This window comes from Haplochromis burtoni, unplaced genomic scaffold (assembly GCF_018398535.1).
Source record: "Haplochromis burtoni strain Fernald_Lab_line unplaced genomic scaffold, NCSU_Asbu1 Contig_21, whole genome shotgun sequence".
Classification (NCBI taxonomy): domain Eukaryota; kingdom Metazoa; phylum Chordata; class Actinopteri; order Cichliformes; family Cichlidae; genus Haplochromis; species Haplochromis burtoni.
Genome location: NW_024582382.1, coordinates 883,464 through 906,699, shown reverse-complemented (window position 1 = coordinate 906,699; position 23,236 = coordinate 883,464). Strand labels below are relative to the sequence as shown.

The 23,236-nt window shown below is 41.2% G+C and overlaps 1 protein-coding gene across 1 annotated transcript in view; it reads left to right on the top strand.

Moving 5' to 3' along the window:
• Window positions 1-23,236, top strand: part of si:ch211-210g13.5 (inactive phospholipase C-like protein 2) — a 65,978-nt gene that overhangs the window by 26,255 nt on the left and 16,487 nt on the right. The window contains exons 2-3 of the mRNA XM_005920347.3: window positions 13,911-16,397; window positions 21,659-21,862. Of these exons, the coding sequence (XP_005920409.1) occupies window positions 13,911-16,397; window positions 21,659-21,862 (2,691 nt within the window). The remainder of the gene's footprint in view (window positions 1-13,910; window positions 16,398-21,658; window positions 21,863-23,236) is intronic.

Here is a 23,236-nt window from a genome sequence, read left to right as displayed (position 1 = left end):
TCACTGATGCCATTCTTCAGGATTATGCACCTGGCTGTTTCTTCTATCAGCCTAGTGTTTGATCAGATTAGTTGTGGCGCATTTGTATTGTGTGGTGCATGCATGTTTGCAAGTGTCTTTGTTTGCTGTGTGCGACTGTCCTTCAGGTCGCTCACAGCGCAAAAAGAGGACAAACAGTAAGAAGAGATAAACAGAGGCACAAGCAAAGGAAGGTCCGGGCATACACCTCTACCACATAGTAAAACTCTCAGTGTTATCACTTTGCTGCACTGTTATAATTGTATTAAATCCCTCCTGCACACTAAGCCTATACAGTGGAGTAGTGCAGAGCTGGCTGTTGTCCCTAATAAATGTAGTAAATCAGCCAGGATGCTCAAGGATGCAACACGCTAAATCACAATAAGCTCTTTGTGCAGGAAGTGACAAAGGAGCTTCCACTTGCACGGCCGAGTGATTGAAGGCCTTCTGGTAAACTGAACAGGCAATAACAAAAAAAGACAAATGATGGTCATATTTAGCTCCTGCTGAGGATGAGGCATACTGCAGATGCAGTTGTTTAGACCTGGAAAAGAGATGAAAGTAAGAAAGACAAAACATAAGGCGAAGTCGGGTAGAAAGGCAAAGTGCCCCATAGGACCCACATTGTGTATGACGGTCTGGTGCACTGACGTCAAACGGTGTGGAGTTCAATAAACTAGAGAAGATTGGTCGTTTCAGTGTGATGCTGTCAGCCCCTAAACCATGCAGTGTAAGAGTATTGATTTTTCAAGCTCACCTAGGAATTTCATTCACTTGTGTGTGTAAGCATACTGTAGATGTTGCGCAGATGTAATCTTCTCTCAGGGCAGAAAAATTGCTAGATCCTTCTGCTAAAACTTTATTCAGCTACAGCTTAGGATTTGTCACTTTAAGAAGATAATGTTTATGTGGATTAACTGTACTTTGTGGTGTGATTTTTCTCTCCTGCTGATTTTTTTTCTCTAACCTGCAACCCCCCAAAGTCCTTAACAGCTGCTCAAACCCTGGTTCCCCTCTCCCTGCCCTTGTAACACCCACACGTTCCACCCTAATATGTCAAAGCACCCACTGCAGAGGCTTTATTTACTGCTTTATTTTTTTTATGTTGAAGGACTTAGGACACCTTACCCTTTCCTTAGTAATTAAACAAATGCACAATAAAAGCATCCTTGGAGAGATGTGAGTAATACTGGCGCTTTGGGTTTTTAAGTAAGACCTCCATCTTTGTTTATGAGCTGCTTTAAAATAGGGCTGTAGTTTCAAAGTCAGATTGTCAATTGGTGAGAAGCGCTAGCTTTCCAGGAATGATCCATTAATTCTGACAGCTGGAAGAGCTGAATAGATGCGAAAAACAACATGTTTTTTTTACAGCTTTGAACTCATTCAGCTAAAGGGAGATTGCTATATCTGCCTTGTTAAAGAAGTTATTTATGTGGCTGCAGGTTTTTAAATGGTCATAGACTTAAGTGTAAACCTTAAACAGTTGTTTGCATATTACAGCTCAACAAAATAGTCAGGTATATGCTTGTCATCTCTGAGAGCTCTGTTTGTCGTTATCACTGTACTGTTAATAGTTGATTTTTATGTTTTTGTAAGAGTTTTTTTTCCTGTTTAATTGGTTGAAGAGTAGATATGATATCAGTTGACAAAAATTGCTTGTTCACTGCAGATTTCATATTCTGTGTCTAAAGATAGCAAAGAGAATGGTGTGACAAAGCTATGAAGTAGTCACTGAAGTGATGGACCAAAGATGAGATATACTTTTGTTTTGCAATAGATTCTGGGAAATTCCTTGTATTTCATGCAGAACCCCACCTTACCGATCCCTACTAAGCTAAGCTAACTAATGCTTCTGCTAGCTGCTGGCTCTGGGATTATAAGGTTTCTTGGGCTTTACAGAGAGCCATACAGCCAACTGCATCGAGAGAAAACTCTCTTTGTGAAACAGCCACTGTGCACCACTCACTTACAGTATCACACTGCTAGATGCTCTGTCCCTTTCAATACAGACTTCAGTTTTACTTATTCAGTAAGTTGCAAGGGAAGGTGGGATCTTCATACTGTGGTACTTTAGCATTCAGAAGTCAGAACTCATACAAACACATGAGCTCAAAATTGAAGCCATTTCCTTTTCTAAAGACAAGAGAAGATGCTGAGCCATAAAGAGAAATATTTCCAATTTTCCGTTTTTGTGACCCATTAAACGCAATGATATTGTGGTCTCAATTTAGAGAAGGCCCGCATCATTTAAACAACAGTTTATATGCCAAGCACGATATTCCCGTGATAAGATTAAACTGTGTGTGATTGTTTGGGGCCCGTTGCGTCCCCCATGTGTCAGGAAAAGAGGACAGTCTGAAAAAAATATGCTGATTGTAGACAAAAATACACAGAACGTGCTTCAGTTCAAGACATTGGAATAGTTAACCATGTTTTTGTTACCCCTCTCTGATTAACCTTCACGTGACCTTTAGTAACAATAATACATCCTTTCCTGCGTTTATATAGATGCCTGTTATTAGTCTGTGCTTTAAAAAAAACACATCCTCATCAGATTCATCTTCCCTCCTTCTGTTCAGTTCTCTCCCAGGGAATCCTGACTTCCCCCCTCTTCTTCTCGGTAAAGTAAGGCCGTTACTAAAAATAGGAATTACAATTCTCCTGCTCGTCTCTATGCATATCACCCACCTTCTTTCCTCCTGATTCAAGAGACCTTCAGTTTTTTCACCTGTGATGTGCATCAGCCAGTCCATCACCAGTGCCATTCCACCAAGCTGGTTTCAGATTGGATTGTCCTCACTGCAGAATTTCCAGGCAAACACAAAGGTCACCTTCAACCAGAGCTCCTCTGCAAAGTGGGCACATTGAACCACTCTCCTCACGTGTCCTGTACCCTCTCTTTACTGTGCATTTACACAAACATGCTCACTTCCTCCCATGTCCTAGATTTGTCTCCACTGCTGTGATAAAAAAGCTTTTAAAACTGCCGTTCATCTTAGCGTCAACCCTGTTACCAGCGCTTAATATGTGTTGCTCATCATTCCAAGACATTCATTTTCTTAAATGAAAGCTGTAATTAAATGAGAGTACTCTTTGTCAGTGATAACTATATGGATATATATGATGTAGAAAGATTTTAGTGATGTTTGTTTGCCTGTTTGTTACCAAATAAAATTTAATTAAAACCTGGTGGATGGTTGGAGTGTAATCAAACAAAGAATTGGGCTTAACAGTTGTGTTTTTCAAGCGCTCTTGCAGCTATTAGTGCGTGAATGTCTCCGCAGTGTTTTGTGTTGTAGCTGATGGAGGGCTGGTTCCTATTAGCTGCCTAAGATTATGTAGGTAGGTACCCACAGACAAGAGGCATGGACAGGAGACTGTCACAAGCCAGGATGCTGGTAGTGTATCATTTAGGTTTTGTGGCTCACTTGATCTTGATTCAGTGGCTCCTGCTGAAGCCTGATCAAATTGGGATCTGGGGATTTTGGAGGTCAGGTCTCTGCTTTGGGCTTTTTCCTGTGCCCTCATTTTCTGATCAGTTTTTATGGTGTGCTGGAAGGTAGAGGTCACTCGGTCTGCAACAATGTTGAGGTAGCATTAAGTTAAGCATTAAGTTTTAGTTGAGTCGGTTATATTTTATGTAATACATAATCATATCTGATATCTTCATCCTCAAGTATGATTAACTAAGTGCAATGGTGAATGATTATCAAAGTAAAAAGAAGGTGGCTCTTGCAAGCAATTTTTTCTTTACACTGGCCCTGGAACAGTCCATGAGTCGGTTTGCCAGCCTCTTGACGAGACAGAAGGAGCCTAGCCAAGGATCAGACTCACGGGGATTATTTATAGACTTGAGTGGGCTTCACGGACGCAGGCGTAGAATGTGTCAGAAAGAAAATGCATCATTGATCAAAGCTTGCTCAAAGACATCGTCTTATTTTTGCCAAATGCTGAGCTGAGATGGGGGATTGGGAAAAGAAACAACAGCGTTCACCAACGTCTCTATGTGTGCTGTGCTATAGTAAGCTTGCTTGCTCCACTACCCACACAGAGTCCTCTGCACCTACACAGGTGACTGGACTTCACTGAACACGTGCCAAATTTAGCCTCCTTATCCTCTATCTCTACTCCAGCATCTAAATAGCTTCTCAGCTCTGGATGTTTAAAATACATACATGGTGGGTGTTTGAATATTGAGTGTGCGGTACGTGGAGGCAGGTGTGTAACTGTGTGCTAATATGTGGGTTTAACAATGAAGTAAAAGTGTGTTTGTGTAGGTGTACATGAGGAGGCGTAGAAGAAAAAAACAGAACCTCGTAGGCGTCGGTTATGGATTGCACATCTTGTACCCCATGTGATTTTTTTTTTCTAACATTTTTTACCTCAGGAAGAGATGGAGGCTTACAGAATTGCTATCAAGGACAGGCTGCAGTGATGTGTGTTTATAGGTCCTTCTTTTTTAGTCTGCATATCACACTAAGGAGCATCTTTCAGAGGACAGTGCATGATGCTATTCCCTCTTTATCCCCACCTCCTGCTTGTCCTGTTCGCGAATAGAAAAGAGGGGAAATGTCAGGTGAGGTGTAGGGAGTGAAACGGAGCAGAGTGTAGTAGAGGTGTCCTGTGCTGCTGCTGCTGCAGCACAGCTCGTTGTTGGCAGGAGGGGGCACTTTTCTCTCTCTGCCAGTCGCTGCAATGCAGATGGCAGTCAAGGTTATGCCTGTCCAACCACACCGACAGACTGAAGTATTGAGGATGCTCGTGCAGGAATTCCAAGAGATGACAATTAAGCTTTGGGAAACTTGTAGTTGTGTTGTTCTGTGATGGTTTTATTTGTAACTTAAGCTCCTTCATGCTCAGACTTGCAAATGTCGTAACAGATGTAACAGATGTTTCTTTGGCTGAGAGGCAATGTTTTGGTTCTTGTACACTTCACTAACATCTTTTATTTTCCTCTTTTTTGGAGGGTTGTAATCTATGGCTTGTTGTCATTTCACAGGAGTATTGTATTTGAAGTAGAGGGTAAATACTGTGGACGTGGACTGGCAGCGTGACATTTGTTGTTAATCAGCCTCCTGCTCATCCTCAGCTTCCTCTGTCTGGGTGTGATAAACATGTCAGTCTCAGCCAAACTGCAACACTGAGTACCACAGACTGTATGTGGTCAGTGCTTTGGAAAAGTATGTTCAACATTTCTTTGGAAGTGGCCATGTTTAATACTATTGTATTTTAAAGCCACTCTAACATTCTCACTTCCTGTTCAAAGTGAACTGCAGTCTTACACGGACATGCTGAGAGAAAACAAAAGAGGATGGGCAGATTTCCACATCCTGTGTGCTTGTCTATGTGCGCATGTACCCAAAAAGAATTCCTCTGGGTTCCCCTTTTTCCTGCGCCTGAGGCTGAGGCAAACCAGTCACTGTGAACAGGTTTAAAACAGCTGCCTCTGTCAGATATTATTGAGGAAGTGATAGATCATTTTCCACAGGGTGGAAACATTTAGCACACCACTAGAATGACCTTAATTGTTTCCCAGTATCAATTTGATCTCTTTATTGATGCTGTATGAAGGGATATGTTTAGCCAAAGAGCAGATTAAGACAAGATAAAAATGGATTGTGAGCCAAGAGATGCAATGATGATGACAGAAAGTGGAAACATGAACGATTGTTAGAGGTGAAAGGGCACATGGTAGAAAAAAGGAGGAGACTGACAACAAGACCCAAGTGTTGAAAGGCTAATATGAACTAATATCCCTTTATTGCCCATTATCAGAAGTTAGTCAAAGACACTTTCATGTCACACTCCCCTAAAGCCTTCACATCTCTGTCTCTACATCAACACAGCTTAGAACAATTGCCTGTGGCTGAAGACCATTTGGAGAAATGATAAAACACCGTGGTAATGAAGGTAATGAGAGCAACACTTTGGAATGAGACAAAACTGTTTAATTAAAGCAATAATGACCACAAGGGGGTATTAAACATAGTTAAATTTGACGTTGGTGGGTCTAATGTAGCGATTGCATGATGGGCTTGGCACACAGCTCTGTTTGTTAGCATACGGCTGTTGTGGGATTAATACCTTGCAAATCCCTTTGTGTTTTGTTTTTTTTGCTTCCATGATTTCATTATAATAAGATGACCCAGCTCTCCTTGAGCTGTGCAGTTCTAGCAACCTTTGAATTATTAGGAAAATAATTAGCCTTGTGTATTTTATTCGAACACAGGATCCACTTCCCTAAAGAAGCACTGCACAAAATAAGATTCTTAACTTAAATCAGTTTGTTTTTCCATATAAAATCTGCTGTCGTGATCTTAAATGCACAGGAAGTTACTAATCCAAGCCTAAGATGAAAGCATTAAACTATTCGCTAAACAAAAACAAGGCAAATACGAGAAAATCTCCCCTGTCCTTTCAGTATAATGCGATCAGAGAATAGTTGCTCTGCTATGAGGATATCTGGGAAATAATTCTTTAAAGTTGTTCACATTTTTCTATCACTGTCACTTCAGTGTGCAGAGATCAATTTGGATGCATGAGGAGATAACAAATTTAATTTGTGCATTGTCTTTTAAATATTAGAACCCTGTTCTCCATTGGCACATTCTATTCTGGGACACTCAGACACATTAGTTAAATGGGGGCAATGTGCTCAACAGAGGAGGTGCAAGATAAAAATTGTGAACATGAGCTGAAAAAAAGCCTTCAAACATGCTCTGCTAAACAAGATAAAACTGTGGAGTGGATGCTTGCCTGGTGATGTTAGAGAATCCAGTGGCAGTTAACTGGAGCAATTATCCCCTCAATTCCCACGCACCCCACCGCCCTCACCAGACACAAGGATTATTCTATTGTTTTACACAGCTTCCATGAAATTACAAACATAACCTTACATAATCACTCGGGACATTGAATTTCTACTTGGACTTGCCTGAAACAACTAATCTAGGCTTCTAGTAAGCATCCTAGTCCAGTAGTCCCCAACCTTTTATGCGCCACAAACCAGTTTAATGTCAGACAATATTTTCACAGACCGGCCTTTAAGGTGTTGCGGATAAATACAACAAAATAAAATGATGCAACCAAGACAAAAACTGTGGTATTTTGTAAATATGATAATAAACGTGAATTCGCTGTGTAATTGTGTAAGTTTATTAGCAGCATCCTCCTGAAATGCACTAACAACATTAAGAGTAACATCCTCTTCTCTGCCCCTTAATGCTCTCTGGTTACTATGGTAACGCGTAAATATGCATTTTAAAATAAGACACACAACTACATCATGGGAAAAGACCCAGGGAAACCGAGTTAATGATAAAAACCCTGAAAACCATAAATTTCATACCCGAGCCTCAGCTCTCGCGGCCCGGCACCAAAGGACTCACGGACTGGTACCGGTCCATGGCAGTGGCTTGGGGACCGTCGCCCTAGTCAGTTGGCTGAAGCAACTCAGCTAGTTTCTTTTGCGTAAAGAGTAGCAGCTCTACACTAAAGCCATCCCGTATAGCCAAGCTTCTCACCCACTAACCTAATCTCGAAGGGAGACTCCAGACACCCTTCAGAGGCAGCTTGCATCCGCCGTCTCATTCTTTTAGTCAATACAAAGAGTTCATGGCCAAGGTGAGATTGGCAACGTAGCTTGACCAGTCTGACACTTGGAACTGGTCCACAATCTGGACAGACTTAAGGGATCCTATGCTGAAATAGCTCCTGGGATCACTCGGACACATAAACTCCTTCACCATGATAAGGTGGTGATTTATGGAGGACCTTTCTCTCACTTTATGCCTATACCTGAATATCCTGAACAGAGATGTGAAATATGCTGTGCACAAAATAAATATGTGCACCTTCTAAAATGGTTTTACAAATTAATATATAAATAAATTTATTAGAATTGGTCAAACTGATTATTCAGAGTTGTGATTGACAGTGACTTGCACAGTGTGATAAAGTGTTCACCAAATCCACAGCAAAATCCTTGAACGTTATACTGTACACGTCTATGGACTTGCTATACATGTTCAAGGATTCAAATATGATCGTATTAAGTGATAATGGTATGATAAGGAAAAGAGACACATCACATGCTCTGTGACTGAAGTATCTAGATGGCAGCAATTGGTGTGGTTTTTGTGGGGGGGCTTTTGTGGTGCCTGGCTCAATACCATTGACTTCTTCTTCTCTGTAGGCCAGTAATTAGTCAGACTGTTCGGTGGGCTCTGACTTGCTGAGAGTTCTCCGGGGGATTTCCACTTATTATCTGACCGTGAAGAAACTAAGCTTTACATTCCAGGCACAGCAAGTGTCAAACACAATGGACCACCTGGATGAAAATGTAAATTCATTTGTGGACTAGGACAAACACAAGTACGTCTGCACACAATCAATTCAGGCATCTCGCATTCCCTCGACCTTAAATTTTCTCGGCTATTCACACATTATGTTCGTGTTCTGCAAAACTCTCACTAAGATGGTGTAGTGGGTTTCGCAATGTGCAACTAAGACTACTGCTGTGAGATTTTAAGCACTCGGCCACATTAGCGATTACTGTGACAAACAGTGACGGGCCCGGCTTCTCTCTCTTTTTGACTCTCTTTCCCTTGTCTGTTTTTCTTCATTCTCTCCATCCCTTTCTCGCCTTTTCTATTTCCAAATCTGTATTCATTTCCAAGAGGGTTTATTGGCATGACAGATAACAATACCATGTTGCCAAGGCAAAATGTTACTCGCATTTTATTTATCTGTCAATCCCTGCCTTCCTATCTCCTTTCCTCCTATTAGGAGTCAGTTTTTCAGCTAGATTTAATTTGCCTTATTGGCGCTGAGGTTGCACAGTGTTGCCAAAACATCTAAACAAATTAAAGTTAACATTATCAAATCATCTTTCTTTCTCAATTTCTGTCAATTTCTACTTCCATCTCACTTGCACTGTCTTAGCTTTGGCCCATTTTATCCCCTTTTCCCTTTTTTTCCCCCTGTGGATGTCTATAACAGAGGATAGAGTCTGTTAGAGGCTGAATGATGTCTGCCCTAAGCTCTGGATTCAGACGTCAGTTTAAATAACTATCTAGGATGTAGGGAAGGAGAAGGCACTGCGGTGCAGCCTACATCTGAGGAGGGGACTGACTGTGACCTCTCACCTACCTCATGCAAGCAGACCCATGCTCACTGGCTTATGAAATCCTGTGTGGTGAAAGTGCTCTTTGTTTTTTAACACCTAGTGCTTCCGCTGGGAACGGTGTTGCTCTTGCTGGACATAACCCACCGTTACACTATCACATTCATCTGTTAATATAGTTTCTGCTGGGATTGTCTAGAATAAAGACTGGAAATAAATGTGCCTTGTAACAAAGATGAATTTTGCCTAGTTACTCAGATTCACCCTAGGCACTTTGAAACAGTAAGCATGTGCCTTTGCGATACCTGCGATTGTGTTTGACATGTCAATGTGTGCGTTTGCTGTGTAATGTGGCTTGATCCTGCGGCTCGTTTTCTATGATCCTCAGGCACACATGCTGGCAAACAGAGCACACATACTGTGACTCACATGTTGGAGAGCACGTCATCAAGAGGGCTCTGCTCTGTTCTGTCTTCACTCCCCATTACCCACGCCCCCCTGTTGCCTATTTTGCGGATTCTCATTGCACACACACAAATGACACTGGAGCTCTGTAGGCGAGAAGAACTGAGCCATGCCTGACCACTTTCTGCAAACCTGTTTTAGAGTTGAGATATGATAGCCGTGAGTGGCAAACGGTCAGTACAGCCCTGGAGGAAGTAGGATAGTTGGAGGTTTGCTAGAATGGGGTGGAAGTGGGCCACATTAGTGAAAATGAGCAGTATGTCTAAAGTGTCATGGGAAGTCATGTGTTTAAAAACAGGATTAGCTGAGCTCCTAACCTTTTTGGTTATTTTTACTGTTGCCAACTCAGTGATGGAGACAAGAACTGTTTTTGGTTTTGTGGGGTTTTTTTTCACCTGACACACTAGAGTGTTGTATTTTGGAGTGTGTGAGTATGTGTGGTAGCAGTCAAGTGGTTCATGCCATCACACAAACAACTGGAGGAAGAGGACTTTTTAATTTTGCTTGAGCACAGACACAAACACTCCAGTCTGTGGAGATAAAGGAGGAATTAATCTCTCTGATGATGTTGCTTTCCAGCTTCCACATCATAGTGGAAGAGTACAGAAAAGCAAAGGACTGTATAAATTTTATAGATTATATGCCATTACAAATATAAAGACTTAAAAGCTATGCAAAGACAGGAAGTCTATTAATATATTGCATCTATTGTACACAGCAGTACAGTCAAGGGTTATTGTTTTGATGTGAAGTATTCAATAGGGGACTGGAGTGTACAGGCAACCTGGGAGCCACGACTGTTGTTGCCTGGGAGAGCAGAGAGTTTTTTCCATTAATTGCCTCCCTGGAGTTATGTTCTGCAGTCACACTGCTTATGGTGCCCAGTGTCATAGTGTGAAAACAATGATAAGAGAAGGGAGAGAGCGTGACACACCACTGTCTTTCAGGGGGTGTGGAAACACTCATCTCACCCTTCCACCAGGAAGTATTTGACCGAGACTCAAGTTGCTGGTGTTCCCACTGAGGTTTTGTAGACATGTGACTACTAACCATGTGGCATTAACTTGTCACTTGTGACTGTGACAAAGCAATGCCAAAGTAATAGTGCTAAAGTCACTCAGGCCTAGAGACCATTTGTTAACCAAATGATCATGAGAGAAACATGGGTATTCCCCAAGCGGTTGCAAGTAGTTGCTGGATGGTTGGTTGGTGGAAGTCACTGGGAAAATGACTGCTAAAAGTTGAGTCACACAGCCCTACAGACTGGTCAGTAAACTCCTGGCAACCATCTGTTGCTAGGGAAAAATTCATATTCGCCACCTGGTTAGCAAAAACATACTTGTGATAACTGCTTTGATCGTTTGTGTGGTTGTAATTTGAATGGAGGTGGTGGATTTGTCTGCAAACAGCAGCCAGCTACTTCTCTGAGGTCTAGTAAAATTATGAAAAGTGCAACACAAACTGGGACTGTAGACCATTTACCTTCAAAGTAAAAGCTGTGCCATTTTGCAACATGTTGGCTACAGCACTTGTTTCCATTGCTCTTTTTCAGGTTTTACTACTGCTTGGCTAGTAGTTGCAGACAAACATGAAAAACTACAGGCAACTGTGGCAATCTGTTAGCAATTAGCAACCAAATCAATTACTTGGAAGTTTCTGGTAAAGTAACTTGTTTGCAACCAGTTTCACCCATCCTAGCAACTGCTGGTTGTGTCACATGCAATAGGACAGACTACTTTCAAGCAATAGGCACATGATGTCACGTTAGAAACCTCAATAGAAAGGGGAATGTGGGAGCTGTGGAAGATTACCAAAATACCCCAACATCACCACCGCAGCAACAACAGGCAGTCAAGCATACACACATAAACACACACATACATAAAGAAACACAGGGCCAAAGGGGATCTGAGAAAATATGTGAATCAGAAATAAAAGAGCACAAGAAACAGTGAAAGAAGGTTTAAACTATTGTAAACAGGCAGTTCAAATCATTAAATTAACAAAATTATTTTCCATGAACTTTGTTATTCATGCATGTACTATTATATTATCATTTCCAACTAGTGTGTAATCATTTACTACTACACTACTAATCCTATGAAAAGCAGAATTGTTTTCAGTTGTGTTTTGCTGCTTAGCTTTGATTGAGAGGCAAAGAGAAACAGCATGCTGTCTTGTCTGGTTGTCCAGCTAATTGTAACAGCATGTTAATGAGACACTAGATTACCCTTATAGCCTTTGACCCTCTGTGGCTACATCACTTCCCTGAAGAAGGCCTGGAAATAATCAGACCTGAACAGATCTTCCCTCGTAGAACCACTTGCTCAGTCTGCTTTCAGTCATATTCCCAATACCCCAGTTAATGTTCATGTCCATCTGGCTGATTTTGCAAATAGCTCATGAAGAGCAAACCAGAGGAGAGACCAACTGTCTTTCAGTCTGTTTTTTTAAAAATAGACTAGAGTGGTAGCTGTAATTTTCTGTCACATGAGGTGAAAGGACCGTGCTCGTCAAAATAAAGTGCATGGCATTTGGGTTGAAATGTGAGCTCTTGATTATGGCCTCCAGATTTATCTCCCGCTTCTCCTATGATGGATGGGGCTGAATGATCTACTGGAGGAAATGAACGCAAGACAAATAAGGATCTAAGGACAGAATCAACTCTTTGGCCCGTTTATCTCCTATGTGAAGTGGTTGATGAGCTCATATTACTCTGTAAAAGAATTTGGAGCTACGAACTGACCAAACAGCACTGTCTTACCCTTACAGTCTTGGCACGGGTCCATGCATTTCCATGTGCCTGTGGCTCTTGGCACTAGCTCTCACAGAAATTGCATGCAAGTGTATCTCAAGGGGAATAACACAAATACTAGCTTTATTTTAACACATTGCAAGCAACCTTTTTGACCTGGGTGGACCAGGCATGATTGGGCTAAAGCACACCATCTGGTAAGATCAGTAATCACTGACTAAACTTATCCAGGAGGTATTCTCAGAAGCACTGAAGAATTAAAGATTTTGACATTATGATATTGAGTGCTTATGTGTAGGACAATGAGATAGAGGTCATAAAACAAGGGCACAAGTGGAGTAATGATCATGTCATTTCTTCAGCTCTGCCTAAAATGGTGCTCATTAATCGTGATGAGTTGCTATGCATCATCTGCTTCTGGCTGTCAGGTGGAAGATGGATAATCCGGAGGTGTTTCACTGTGGCTAAAGTTGGACCATGCTTTGGGGAGATTTATCAGGCCTGTACAGGCAGTCACTGTCTTAGGTGTTAAGGGGATGCCCTGAGGGTGACTGCCCTTTCTGGCTTTCCAAAAAAACAAAACAAAAAAAGATGAAGATACAAGAGACAAGGTCAAATTAAGTGGCTTTGGTTACATTTATCTTGTATTGGAGGTTAAACAAACCATAGCTACCGATATGGCTCTGTAGTAATGGAAATGCCCTTTTGAAAGAGTCTCAAAGGTGTTGTGCTTAGAGTCTTAAATAGCAGTAATTTGTGGCTTGGTTTAGGTTTTTAATGTACTGTTCTTTGTGCTATGCATTATTCAGCAAGCCTATTTTCCAAGTTTTAAACCAGGCCATGTGCATTCAGGCTATCTAGCTAACCACAGCTCTGTGTGGAAATAGGACAGTGCTGTGTACTCTCACCAGTTAGATTAACAGACCTAAAAGCTGAAAACGTTCCAGCATGTCATTGCAGGTGGTGTTTGCCAGTTGCATTTTACAAGTTTTATTTTAAAACTTACAAAAATTTAGCCCAGGGCTGTGTAGAGCGATGTCTCCTTTTCAAATTATTCAAATTATTAGGTTTCACTGCAGTCTGTCATTCTCTCAGATTCTATATTGTACAAAAAAGATTGAAAACAGATTAACTTCTGGGGCTTTCCTATGAGAGAAATCATACCATCGTATCATCCAACACTGCGTCTCATCTCTTAAAATGTTTATAAGAAATAGTCATTACTAAATCAGAATCAATATGTGATTTAAAGTTATTAATGTGTGATTGATAATTAGTAATAACTTATTAAAATTTAATAGTTTGTCATATTTAAATTATTAGCAGATGGGAGTGGTGCATCGTTGTCTATCTTTACCTTTTAGCAGCTATAGTATGGGATTTTCCTTCATTTAATTCAGTGTGGATTTACATATCCACATATAGATATATTTAACTATAGACATAATGCTATCTTTTTGTTTCCTTTCTGCTTTTGAAATCACATATAATGTCTAACATGAAACATTTTCTCTCATCCAACTATTCCCTACCCCATTTTGTTCCCAGGATGGTTCCAAACAGAGGCAGGTGAGGAAGAAAACAGTATCCTTCAGCTCAATGCCGAGCGACCGCAAGATCAACAGCACAGCTGCTTGTATGGCCTTCATGATGGAGGGTTGTGAAATGAAGAAGGTGCGCTCCAACTCGCGTATGTACAACCGCTACTTCCTGCTGGATCCGGACATGCACTGGTTGCGTTGGGAGCCATCCAAGAAAGATTCGGAGAAGGCTAAACTGGAAATCAAGAGCATTAAGGAGGTCCGTTTGGGGAAAAAAACTCCTGTTCTCCGCAGCAATGGTCTCTCTGATCAGTTTCCTGATGAATGCGCTTTCTCTATCATCTACGGGGATAACTACGAGTCCTTAGACTTAGTGGCTAGCACAGCAGATGTTGTCAGCACCTGGGTGATGGGCCTGAGGTATCTGGTGTCTTATGGCCGCCACACTGTGGATATGGTGGAACAGAGTCAGCCAAGTCTACGAACATCTTGGATTGGATCAGTGTTTGAGCTAGCAGATGTGGAAAAGGAAGGACACATAGACCTATTCAGAGCCACCCAGATAATTAAGGGGCTCAACCCTGGAATGAAAGAGTCTAGGATACAACTGAAATTCAAAGAACTCCAGAAAGCTAAAGACCAGTACGGAGAGGCAATTAACTTGGACACTTTTGTTGAGGCCTACTGTGAGCTATGCACACGGCCAGAGATTTTCTTTCTGCTGGTGCAGTTCTCCAGTAACAAGGAGTATCTTGACAGCAAAGATCTGATGCTTTTTGTAGAGGTAGAGCAGGGTGTGGAAGGAGTAACAGAGGACATGTGCAGGGATATTGTTCAGAAATTTGAGCCATCTGCTGAAGGCAGGGAGAGAGGCTACCTCTCCATTGACGGTTTTACACACTACCTCCTGTCCTCAGAATGCCACATTTTTGACCCCCAGCACAAACGTGTATGCCAGGATATGACTCAGCCTCTTTCCCATTACTACATCAACTCCTCGCATAATGCTTCCCTTCTGGAGGACCATTTCTGGGGTTCGTCAGACATCAGCAGTTACATCCGAGCTCTGAGGATGGGGTGTCGCAGCATTGAAGTAGTTGTATGGGATGGCCCTGATAATGAACCAGTAGTGTATGTGGGCAGTTCGGTAGCCTCACAGCTAGCTTTCTCTAAAGTTCTGGACATTATCAACCAATATGCTTTCGAGAGCTCTGAGTACCCCCTTATTCTCTGCTTAGTGACCCACTGTTGCATTCCCCAGCAGAGGGTCATGGCACAGCACACGAAGAAGATTCTCGGGGACAAGCTGTATATTGACTCACCCAACAAGGAGGAAAACTACCTACCCTCTCCTGAGAAACTCAAAGGTAAAATCCTCCTTAAAGGCAAGAAGCTGCCACCCAGCTGCAGTGATGCTGAAGGGGATGTGACAGATGAGGAGGAGGGTCTGGAAATGTCCCAAAGAGTGGGAAATGATGAGAAAGACCAGCTGAATGGCTTGGGCTGTAAGATATTCAGGCTGTGCAGAGAGCTGTCTGATCTTGTATCTCTCTGCAAGTCAGTCCAGTTCAGGGACTTTGAGTTCTCTAAGAGGGAGCAAAAATACTGGGAAATATGTTCCTTCAATGAGGTAGATGCAAACAAGTTTGCTAATGAGTTTCCAGAAGAATTTGTCTGCTATAACAAGCGCTTCCTCTCCAGGGTATATCCCACTCCCATGAGGATTGATGCCAGCAACATGAACCCCCAGGATTTCTGGAAATGTGGCTGCCAGATTGTGGCCATGAACTATCAGACTCCAGGTCTGATGATGGATCTCAACCTAGGGTGGTTCAGGCAGAATGGCAACTGTGGGTATGTTTTACGGCCAGCCATTATGAGGGCGGAGGTGTCCTACTTTAGTGCCAATGCTCGGGACTCCCTTCCAGGAGTGTCTGCACAGCTTCTTCACATCAAAGTCATCAGTGGGCAGAATCTTCCCAAGCCTCGTGGTTCTGCTGCTAAAGGGGATGTGGTGGAGCCCTACATATATGTGGAGATCCATGGCATACCAGCTGACTGTGCTGAGCAAAGAACCAAGACTGTGTCTCAGAATGGTGACAACCCTATTTTTGATGAGAGTTTTGAATTCCAGATTAATTTACCTGAACTTGCAGTACTGCGTTTTGTGGTTCTAGACGATGATTACATCGGAGATGAGTTCATTGGCCAGTACACCATCCCATTTGAGTGCCTACAGCCAGGCTATAGGCATGTCCCTCTACAGTCTCTTACAGGAGAGTTCTTACCCAACACGACCCTGTTTGTTCACGTGGCCATTACCAACAGACGTGGTGGAGGAAAGGGTCATAAGAGGGGTATATATGTCAGGAAGAGTAGGAAGGCCCGGGAGTACACCACCACCAAGACCACAGGAATCAAAGTAGTGGATGAGCTCTTCAGAGCTTCCACCCAGCCTCTCAGGGAGGCCACAGACCTCAGAGAAAATGTGCAGGTAAGGAACTAAATACTAAGAAAATATTAAGTTACAGTTCAAAAACTGGCTTCTCAGTCTATAGATGGCTGGGGTGGAGTTTGTGGATGTGCTCTGCATCTTCCCCCATCACTTCCTTTTGATTTAAAAGAAAAGTACAAGGAAAAAACTGCCATATATAAGTGATTCCACAGTACAGATCAGTAGAACATCAAATTCAGATATGATTTTCTGTGGTAATATGGTATTTAAACTGGCTTATATAATGCAATATTTTCGGCACACATAGGTTAACCTCCTAGGACCTGGCGCCCACATATGTGGATATCACATTTTGGGTTATTTAGACCAAAATACTCAATTTTGCTCTACAAGGGCCTGATATCCACTTACGAGGACATTATACTGCTACTTTTCTATCGAAATTTTAAACGAATATCCTCATATGTGGCTCTTATTTTTCATAAAAAAAATTTAAAAAAAGGTTTAAAAAATATCTGGTAATTCTTTGTTTTTACATTCATCGGGCCCCAATATGCCCAAATATCAAAGAGAAATTAAAAATGCATGCTGTGGAAGAGTTCGGTTCTTAGGAGGTTAAAGACCGCATTAGAGTAGTTTATTTTTTAAGTTTACCAGTTTTTTTCTAAACATTTTACCTTGATTTTGAGGTTATAAAACACGCTGATAATATTTACTAACCCTTTTTAGCCATTTAATTAATAATTTGTATAATATCAAGGCTTTCAAAATAAATTTACATAATATTTTATTGCATCCGTAGCAATAAAATCCATTGTAAATGTTTTGCATTGTACTTAGTTCACTTGCTATCGTGGATAGAGGCTTGTCACTAATTGTGCTCTATTAATGTAATAAAAGAAAGGGGCAATAAAGCGACATTGGTGTACAATTCTAAAGTTTATGAATAGTGTAATCATTAATGAGGGACAATTACTGCCCCAGGATGACGAGTGGGTTGCTAGGCACTTAGTGCAGTATTTTAATGCTCCTCTCAGCTCAAATGAAGATTTGTAAGCACTGTGTATATTTGTCTGACAAGCAGCAGCACGGGCCTTTCAGTGTCTTTGTTGGTGGTCATTAATATATGGTGTGTGGCAACTGCAGAGTGGTATAAATGCTTGTGCCATTTGTGCTGCCTACAAATTATAACTCAACTAGAGCTGGCTAGAGGGGTTTTTTTTTGTTGTTGTTGTGTGTGTGTGTTCTTAAGTTGCTAGTTTACGTCGGCAGCCTCTTGTTTTGTCGTGTTTGAAGGAGGTCATTTTTGTACACTGCTGAAACAGCTCCAACAGCAGTGTTCCATCTTCCACTAAATAGTAGATTTCTAAGTGAAAGAAAAGACTAAAATGAATAAATATGTGCCTTTTTGTTCTTCTTACTTGCCTATTGATCATATGTGTAAAGGAGCCCATCACTGGAGAGAAATGAGAGATTTAATCTTTTCCTCAAAGTCTAGCTTTAAACATTACTGTAAATCACTTTACACACTTGTGCACATGGAACAAAGTAGTGATATTTTCTTTGTTAACAGAATAAGTTTCGGGACTTTTTTCAAGGATAGCTGCATAGGCAGAGATCATCCTCACTAACATCTGATGGAAACTCAGTCATTTTGTTCTATAAGCCGGCTTGACATATGACAGAAGCGGCTCAGTTCAGAGAAGAGCCTCCAGGCATACTCTTAGTAGGCTTTTAAGGGGTAAAAAGTTAGTTCTTCAATACACTTGCTGTATAACTGGTGAATTTTTATAGTGGCAAACTTGACTGGATCAAATATGTAATGATGATGAGTTTTTTTATAAGTAGAAATTAAATTTGAGGTGCATGCAGCACATCGCTTTCACGTATCATGATCATGAGGTCTGTTTGTCTTCAGATAGCAGCAACCTCAGTCTAATGGTAAAGCAAACAAAAGACAGACTGAACTAAATTAGCAGAGATGTAATGATGATTAGAGATCCCGTGGCATGCAGTCATGCATTTTTTTGTTGTGGAAATGGGCATGTTCTGAAAAAGGGCTTCATTATTCCTATCAGCATGGGAGAAAATACGTTTGTGTTCTAGGGTGAAACCGATCCTGTGATGCAGAAGAGGAATAATAGGAACGTACGGTATTTTCTTTGTTCAACTTTTTTTTGTGTAGTTAAACCTATTAATACAAGCAGTTAGTCAGCACCACTGACTGAAATAAACGAATAAATAAAAAAATCCCCAGCTTGACAAAACATTTTGACATGTGGCATAATCACATGTTTTTCTTTTTGGCATGAACTAAAACCTTGAGTTTGTCATAAGGTCCTCTTAATCTTTACTTTGATGTCTGTCAGCAGAAATTATTAATAAGTCATGAAATATGGCCCAATCTGTCTTATAAATCTCTGACAGCCTAATAAATATTCTTACTTTTGTACGAGTCAAATAAAATTACTAATGCAGATTAAGTATTTCATTGCAGGCGTGCCATGTGTCACAGTTAAGACCCTACAGACTTTGTTCTGTAGCTATGATTCATCTCTCATAACAAATGGCTTTAGAATTTTAATTTATAAGGCTTCATGAAAAATGCTTGGTGGTTGAAAGTGAACGTGTGTTCAGCTGATGCGATCGTGTTGGCGCCTCTTATTAAACCACATTTTCCTCTGGTTTGAAATGTAAATACGCCTTTTTTGAAACGAAGAGATAAAAGTTGATGAAATAGATGAAAGAGGTGAAGTTATGAGGGAGGCTTTAAAGAGAACAAATAAAGGTGTTTTTAGAATGAGGCATATTGCCTTTTAAATGTAAAATAATGGACAAATGGGAAGAGCTTGTACAGACCAGCTGCAGGGAGAGCGGTTCTGTGGATCTGGAGACAGCTGAATGAAAGGATCTGTGGCCAAATACCCACAAGGCGACAACTAGACACTCTTTAAAAAAACATATCTGTTGTACTCAGTGTGCACACACGCTTATTTTTTTTAATATATTAAGCAAAATGAATTATTTGATTGCTTTCATTCTTTCAAATAAAAAGCATTATTTCACCTCACTTAGCTCTTCTAAGATTCCTTCATCCTTAAGCTGCAAAGCTTCCAGGTGTTCTGCTTTGAATAACAAAGGAACAAGAAGTACATTTGAATATTAAAAAGACTAAGGGAATCCATGAACATTGACCAGTGAGCTATTATAATAAGTTGGCATTTTTAATATGTGGATCTATCTACGCAGCAGATTAATTACTTCTGCGGGAGACTTGAATAAAGTCCTTTTCTGAGTGCTGCTGCCCGTGAATGTTACAAAGTGTTGATGGATGAGAACTGCTGCCAGCCTGGATTTTCTTTTTATTTGCTGAAAATCATGTGGGCCACCATTGGCGCGTTCACCATCACTTAGTGCTGCGGGCAAGAGAGAAGAGAGAGATTCGGAGATAGAAGCAGAAAGAGAGACAGAAAAGGGCAAACTGAAACAAAAGCAAGGTCCTAACTGGACACAGAGCTCCCATTTGGGAAATGCTGGAAGAGGAACAAAGTGGGGAAGGGAGTAATTAAAAACACAAGCCTCTCATTGGGTTTTGTAACACCATGGCTTGGAAAGACTGCGGCTTTTATTGCTCAACAATTATCAAAAAACATTTACTCGTGTCGTCCCAAGCACACATGCGAGGAATTATACAAAACATAATGAATGTTAATAACTTTAGCTCAGACCACACTGAGACATAAACACATGCAGCCACACATGCTGATCGTTCAGGCACACGCATAATCACACAGTGGTTTTTAATCCAGAGCCCCAGAGCTGTCCCACTTCCACCATTGTGTTTCTCTGTAGCTGTGCTCAGCGGTCCAAGGGGTGTTAACCGTGTATGGTGCTCAGCATACAGATCCTGTGTCCCCTGGCCACCCTCTTTGTCTACTGTAAAGTTGGGCCTCCCAGTGACAGCATGTCCTCTAACGTATGGGGATTTTTCTGCAGGCCTAGCCCAGGGAGACAGCTGGTTTCCCAAGCAGCAGCCTCACTGTGTGGACTGATTTCCAAACACTAAACACTAAACTGTTTTCTTGCTATCTCATACTCTCTCTTTCGTCACTAAATTTTAACACTCTCTCATACCTTTTTGTTTTCTCAGTGTTTCTCATTAACTGCCTCTCCTTTTTTTTGCTTTTTCAGTTACTCATGCTTCAAACATGACTGTTTGTTCACACTCCTTCCCTTTCTCCATCCCTTTCTCTTCTCTCACCTCACTCGTTCTCAAGGATAAAGTTTGCTTGCTTAAATTCCCACGCTAGTAAAAGAAGAAATTAGAGTATGTGCTTACTAAATGTTTATGTTAGGTGGTTTCTTTTTGAGGAATTAGTAAGCAGATTCAGTATTAGGTTGCAAATAAATTCCATGACTATAAACACATTTCAGTTTTATTTAAAGTGCTATTGACAGCTGTGCAGAATTCTGTATTTTGTTTTAGTTAACTGCACAAGCAAGTACCTGTAAGACACTAAAAAAGGCAAAATTACCCAAGGTTTTTAAAGATTTGGCTGAAACAATCCTTGTCGACGATGGCATTGCACTTACTACAGTGACACATACTGATCAATGGAAGTACTTCAAGATTCAGTATCATGCTCAAGGCCTCTCGAATCTGTGACAAGAGGGCGACTGAGGTTTGGATCATGCTCAGTCGTCAGTGATAGGCATGCAAACATGATTTGCTGAGATAGAGATTTTAGATGATTTATTTTTGAGCAGACTGATATTATAGGAAGTGGGAATAATTTTAGGGTCATCGTGGTCATCAAGAAAAACACTGTGCTGAAGTATGTTGTTTCTGATCAGGCGGGAAACTCATAAGTCTATTTAACTGTATTAAATCTCTTTACTTAAACTGATCTGTAAAATGTAGTTGTATTCTATTAGGACAACTATGATTTCATCAGTCACCAAGTGCAATATATCAACAGGAATCTTCCTTTGCTGGATACATTGGCAGTTGAGATAAACACTGTAGCAGCTATTCTGAGACCAATGACATACAAGGGCACAGAATGCTGTTTATGGAATATTTATGTTTATTGATTTATTTGCATTTTAACATTAACGTCTCCTTTTAATTAATGGAGGAGCTTGAAATTAATGAACCAGGAACTGGTTAAGTATAAGCACTATCACTTATATATTAAACAATGCCCACACAAATGTGTCACACAGTCTTTTTTATGTCCACCATTTGAACCTGTTTATAGCCAGATTCCTATTTTCTTATGTGGGTGCTTTCTTCCCAGAATGCAATGGTGTCCTTCAAGGAGCTCTGTGGTCTGACCCCTGCAGCCAACATGAAGCAGTGTATCCTGACGGTGTCTACATGGCTGATGAACAGCGAGAGATCGCTGAGGGTAACTGTGGACCTGAGCGAGACCTATCCCACCATGGAAGCTCAGGGTGTTGTGCCTGAGCTGCTGCGCAAAGTACTGAATGCCTATGACATGGTAAAAAAACAACAAACAAAAAACACCCAGCACACACAGAAAAGAGTGAATGCCACCGCCTTTGACACTGTCAGGCAAACAAATGCGTTAATAATACAGATGTGCGTAAATGTTATGTGAATGGTTCTGAATTTTGCACTGGAAGTACTTTTGTGTTTTCCTTTTAATTTCAGTTATTAAAATTCAGTTCACACAAACATTCAGACACTTGATTACATTTCGCGCTGCGTGTGTGAGGACAGACAGTAACACCTGTCCTTTATCGTGCAGCATCCAAGTAAATATCGATTTGGGGAAACGATGAGATCTCAAAGCATAAAGCCTTCAAGTGTAACAACAAAGTCTGTGCTGGGATGATGTGATTTGCATTTCTTGTCCCGTGCAGATTTTCATACATGCTCTGCTTACAAAGTTAAACTAGAAAAAAAGGCAAAGCAGAGAGTAAACTTGTTCCCTGCCTTATTGCCTGATTGCTTAACATTTCAGGCGTTAACACAGCTGGTTGAGTTTTACACGGCTTCTAAACATTGCTCAAACCAGCTCAATGACCAGCCAGATTATATAGCTTCAGTTACTCATTGTATTATTTCACACGTCCTTCTCTGTCTTGCCTCCTCTCTTGCAAGAAAACCATATTTTTCACCCACTCGACATTGGCTGTGCTCAGAAAGGGGGTTGGAGGACGCTGCCTGTAATTAGTCATCACCCGCTGTTTGTCCTGCCCTCCTCTCTTGTGAGACTTAGTGGGAGCTGATGAAGTGAACGAGTAGTGAGGAAAAGGTTGTAGCATGCACACTGCTCAGGTCAACAGCGCTCCTGCTGTTGACACCTACAGATGCACGCACACATCAGTAGGAGCACAGGGCACAGCTCCACGTACAGTACAGTCTGCTTTGGCTTCACAGCAGAAGGCTTGGTCCTATCAAACCAACTCTCCAGTCTACTTACAAAAAGGTTTTTGGGGAAGAAGCTAAAAGACAAGTCCCAACTCTCATGTTTCTGTTTTAGAAAAAAAATGGCAAAATCATACACGTGCAAGTGTCTGTTTGATGTTCATTATTCTCTCTCTTTCTCTCTCTCGTGACAAATCCCGTCACCTCCCCCGATTTATTTCCCAGTGTTTTTTCTAGCACTAGTAATTGTTCTGTTAATTGTGTTATGTTAGAGGTTTGCGGTTCTACAGCTGATACCCAAGGTCTAAGGAACTAATAAAATGTTGGATGCTCAGTAACCTATAGTCTTGTCCCGAAGCCTGGGCCTTGACAGCTGTGTTTGCTTCTCTGAGATTGGCTTGTTGCCACACTCCCCGCTGAAGAACAGAGGACTTAATGTGTGTGTGTGTGTGTGTGTGTGTGTGTGTGTGTGTGTGTGTGT